Raw genomic sequence first — 5096 nt, 5'->3', positions numbered from 1 at the left:
CACACACACACACACACACACACACACACACACACACACCAAGAATTAAGAAGAAATCATATTCTTGCCTTTAAATTCTCTCAGTTCCCTACAACAGAGTCTCAAACCAATGGCGCCTTGGAATTCTTCCAGCAAACAGAAAAATTCATAGATTCACTAATGCTCGCAACTCCTTCCGACCTTGCGGGGAGGATGTGCGATCATTCCACAACCAGATCCGGTTTCGGAGCGACGCCCTAAGCAGGGCTATCCAATAAAACCGAGCTGCTCCGCCTTAAGAGCTGCCTCTCCACCAAAGGCCAAGTGAGCTCGCCTGGGTGCGTTCGCCCCTCAGAAGCGCCCCAGTGCCAAACTGGGGCCCACACTCGCTGGGGCTGGGCCCAGAGTCTGATCTCCAAAGCAGGGTGGCATCCTGGAATGTGCGGAATGCGGGGCCTCTGAGCATCCCCAAAGAGCCACCACCTCCCGCAGCTTTCCCAGGGCCAGCGCGAAACCAGCGGCAGGGCTGGGTGGCCCATTTCAGAAGCCCAAAGGCTTTCCAGATCTGCAGCTGTGCAGAACTCACTTGCTCAGCATCGCTCGACCTGCCACCAGGCCTTCCCTCAGGCATGCTGGGAGCAGAGAACCTCGCGGGGGCTCCCCTCCCGGCCCCCCACTGCAGCTCTCGGTGGCTCCAACCTCGCCTGGATCCCTGCCATCTCCACGGCGGCCGCCCTCGCCATCGATCCCTTCCTGGCTCCCTGCCCGCGGCCGCAACAAAAGAAGGGCCCTTGCCAGACACCACATGACCGGACGTCTCGCCAGTGGGCCGGCTCCCTGACGCGACTGCTCCGGGCTGAGCCCGGCATGCCGGGAGCACCTACCCTTGGTTCGTGCCCCACTCGTTCCGGATGCAGAGGTGCTTGTGAACAGGGTCCTTCATGTATCCTTCGTAACACAGGCACTCGCCTGGAGGGGACACAAACAAACAAGAATGGGGCGGTCAGAGGGGCTGCTTGGGAAAGAGGCCGGGCTGTGGCCTGCAGCGGCCAGCTGAGAGACACCTGCTGGGCTCGGCTTTGTTAGGAGGGGGCCAGAAAGGAAGCAGCAGGGGCCTGGTGCTCTCGCAGAAGCCTTTCCCATGCCTGTGCCCTCCAGACGGGACTAACCGCCATGCTGGTGAGGGGGATGATGGGAGCTGTAGTCCAGGCTGGCCTGCGCTGGTCCTCTGCAGGCACGTGCCTATGTGCCTGCAGGGGTAAAGTGGAGGAAAGCGGGGTGCACCGAGGCCCTGATCCTGCACGGTGCCCCAGAATACAGCAGCAAGGGCAAAGGCCTCAGCAGATGCTCATTTCTTCTGCTTTTGCAAATTATCCCCTCCTCCCACCCCCAGAAACCCTCCCCTTAACCTGTGGATTCGGAACGGCTCCCCAGTGGGTGCCCTGCCTTCCCCCAAGACGGCTGCCTGGTTTGACAGCTGCCACAACGGACAGAGGGGGGGAAAGGCCGTGCAGGCTGTGTGAGCCCGGGACGCCCCGTGGCAGGGGCAGGAGAGGCCTCGCAGGAGCACGTGCCGGGAGTACAGGAGCGGGAAGGGGCGCTGCAGGGTCTCCCGAGGCCCGACTCTTCGGACCACGGGGGGGGGGGCTGTCAAAGCAGAGGGTGGGACCTGGCGGCACCCGGCAAGGGAAAGCGGCAACCACAGCAGGCCCCGCTCAAGGGTCTCCTCCTCCGGAGCACACGCTCTGCATGCAGATGGCCCTGGGTTGAGTCCCTGCCGCAAGCAGCCGAGTCTCTCTGGAACGGCTGCTGAGAGATGCCTCCTGGCTGCAGACCGCGGGATGGGGCTGCCGCCGACCCACGGGGGTAGCCAGCCGGCAGACGGGCTCGGTGACTCCGCTCTGGCGTTCAGCCTGAACGTTAAAGGAGCGATGCAGGGCACCGACCGGGAGGCGGGCGCCAGCACCACGGACAGCTCCGAGCCTCGGTGTGGAAAGGAGGCACGTGTGAGGAATTAAGCGGGGTGAAATCCAAGGCTCGGCTCCCCGGACTCCAGTCCGCTTTGCAGGGGGGCCGAGGCCAAGCTCCTCTCCCGCTCCACGTGGGGCAGCGGTTTGCACTTCTGCACCTGATGTGGCAGAGGGCTGGTCCTGCCAGGCGCACCAGGAACGGAGCCACGAAGCACGACGGCTATGCAAGCCGCGTCTCCCTCGCTCCTCGAGCGCTCGCGGACCCGGCTGCCAACATGGCGCCAAACGCGAGAGGAAGGCCACCGATCCGTTGGGACCGGTTCTGCTGTGCTTCACCCCAACCCGAGACCCAGTGGTCGACCGACACGGGGGGCGCCAAGGCACAGGTCCCGGATGGAACGGATGAACGGCCAAATTTAGTCCACGCTTGTGAGTCTAAGGTGGCTTCATGATCGGCTGTTGCCAAGCTGGGGGGGGGGGGGGCAGGGGGAACCGCTGGGGTAGGACTCCATAACCAACGTTTGCTCGGTTGGGTGCGTTTCCCCAATTCTCTCAGTCAAGTATGCAGGGAGACGCTCCCGAGCCCACCCGGCACAGGCCGCTGTCCGCGTTGCACCCACCTACCAGTTTCAGGATCACATTCGTGCTCACAGGGGTCGAGGAGCCGTCGGGAGCACAAGTCCAAGGCCCAGGGCCCACTGGAGTTTTGCTGGGAGAAGAGCACCACCTGGGCCGGGTTTAGCCAGTCACTGGCATCCAGCTGGCTGCCCTCGAGCAAGATAAATCTGCTCCCTGCAAGAGAGGCAAAGGGTGGGTGGGGAGGAGCCGCATTTCGAAAGACTGAGGGCGCTTCGAGGACAAGGTTAAATCTCCCGAGAGCCAGCTGCCCAGCCCTCCGCTGGCTGAGTGAATACATGATCCCTGTTCATGCTAAAAAGAACACAAGGAGGTTGTGATGTGAATGAATGTTCGGTGCAATGTAAGCTTAACACTCATTTTAAGCTTCATGGGTGAAAACTCCGTAGGAGTTCTCCTCTCTGATCACTCCCAGGCCCACATTTTCTTCTCAAGCAACTGCGGGTTGCTTTGATGGCACAAAACTCAAACCAGAATGCATTTGCACTTGGTGGATTTAGCATATATTTTCTTCGGGGAAAAACCCTGGAAGTCTCTCACACGACCCCTGTGAGCAAGTCTGCAAGGTCTCGTCTCCTGGACATTCCAGGGGCATTGCAGAGGAAATGGGTGGGTTTGGATGACACTGGAGGTGGGGGGCTCTCTCATACCGAGGCACTCGAAAAGAAACGGGGCAGCCCTCTGCGTGGGATGGAGTGACTTGGTGTCCTGCAACAGCAGCGGGGTGGGCCTGATGCCCTTCCTGACCCCTTCCGACTCTGCGATTCTGTGATTCTGTAGCCCACCAAGGGGAATCAGGGTTTCTTCTCTCAGACTCCTCCCCAGCCAGCCCCTGCTGAGTGTGCCTCTTGGGGCAGCTGTTGACCAGGTAGTCTTGATAAAGTAAAACCCACCCCCTCCCTTGCTGGCCTTGCTTCCACTAAGGTGGTACAGCTCTGTTTGGACTGTACCGCTTCAGACAGCCATCCAAGGGACTGAATGTATCCGGATGCAAGATAAGAGCTGGCATGCAGAACACAGCTGGGTGCCGAGGGCAAGGTTGTCCCAGCCTTCTCTCTGGCTTGAGCTTCCCATGGGGAGAGACTCCTTTTATTACCGGGAGAGCATCCGGTCAGGTGCACGCTCCCTGCAGCCGGGGCCTCCATGAGAAGGCGGCTGCCGGTTGCCTCCGCGCGGGGCTCTCTCTCCTCGGGCATCCAGATACAAGGCGCCTTCCGTGCCAGATGCTCCCTGCCTCCTCTCCCTCTCACCATCTGCGCACAGAAGGTGAGGGGGCCTAGGCTTGGCAAAGCTGTGGGCACCCATCTCAGTGTTTTCACGACAGAGCATTTGTTCTTACCCTCTGGGAAGCTGGAACCAGCACTGACAAAGGAATATGGGGGTCTACAACCCATAAGCCACATTTGCACTGGTGCAAACTTCTTAGCACAAGGGCAGGGGGGGCTGTGAAATCTGTCATTCCCATCCTTCCGCTCCTGCCGAACAAATGGCTGGGATTTCAAGACTTAACCCGCAGAGTGGGCTGTGCAGAGCTTCAGGGGGCCTCCGAGAGAGAGCACTGGAAGCACACTCTGTTGAGGAAAGAGTTCCCAATCACAGGGGCTGGTATTTTATACAGCACTCGAGTGCGAAGTGCTCCGGATGCATTATCTCAGCGGTCCCGGCAACAGCTCTGTCGGGAAGGTCAGCATGTGATGGGCAACGCTGGAATGGAGAGCACATCCACTGAACCAGCTTCCCCTGATGGAGTGTCCCAAAATGTCGGACAGCCACTCGCATCGGTCTCAGTCCACGTGGCCCAGCCTGGAGGCCAGGGAGCACTTCCTGGCGGTCAGGACCCCGGGGGTGGCTGGGCTCAAGAACGGGCTGGAGGTGGCTCACCGTCAGCTATCAGGTGCTCCGGGACGTGCAGCGTAATCCTGACCGCGAGGGGGCAGCTCACGTGGGAGGCGCAGGCCAGCCCGACGACACAGCTGGTGATGCTGATCAGGGTCAGTGTGGTCTTGCTCACGGGACTTCTCGGGGAGCCCACTGAAACGGAGAGCAGAGGCGGGTTGGACAGGCGGCCCCCCAGGAGTGGCGCGACAGCCGCGGCGCACTCAGCCGGACCAGTGGAACGTGGACCGCGAGTCTAAGGCGCACGGCCAGCACCGTTGTGGGACATCAATACGCACTCATTTAATTCATTGGACCCACTGCCTACCTCATCGCAAGCGCTCAGGGCGGAAATTTTAGTGATCTTGTCTGTCTGTCTTTCTTCCTTTATTTAAAACATTTCTATGCCGCCCCCATCGCAACAAAGCCTCGGGGCGGCTCACTAAGAATACATAAATACATACATAATGATAATATAACAATTTAAAAAAATCATTCAAAAACCCCCGGTGCATTCTCGGCTAAAAATTTTAAAATCCTAATTAATTCAATAATTTAACAATTAAAATAAGTTTTAAATAAAAAGGTCTTAGCCTGGCGCCGTCATTATTTGTTTTTTGGTGCCAGGCTAAGACC

General features: G+C 59.2%; 1 protein-coding gene across 1 annotated transcript in view; it reads right to left on the bottom strand.

The window, feature by feature from the left end:
• The window catches only part of ASTN1 (astrotactin 1), a 99456-nt gene that overhangs the window by 75625 nt on the left and 18735 nt on the right, over nucleotides 1-5096 (bottom strand). The window contains exons 6-8 of the mRNA XM_044439198.1: nucleotides 4467-4603; nucleotides 2574-2741; nucleotides 864-948 (exon numbers count right to left, since the gene is read on the bottom strand). Coding sequence (XP_044295133.1) covers nucleotides 864-948; nucleotides 2574-2741; nucleotides 4467-4603 — 390 coding nt within the window. The remainder of the gene's footprint in view (nucleotides 1-863; nucleotides 949-2573; nucleotides 2742-4466; nucleotides 4604-5096) is intronic.

This window comes from Varanus komodoensis, unplaced genomic scaffold (genome assembly GCF_004798865.1).
Source record: "Varanus komodoensis strain SLA01 unplaced genomic scaffold, ASM479886v1 scaffold34_1, whole genome shotgun sequence".
NCBI classification, from domain to species: domain Eukaryota; kingdom Metazoa; phylum Chordata; class Lepidosauria; order Squamata; family Varanidae; genus Varanus; species Varanus komodoensis.
This window is presented reverse-complemented; position numbering and strand designations above follow the sequence as displayed.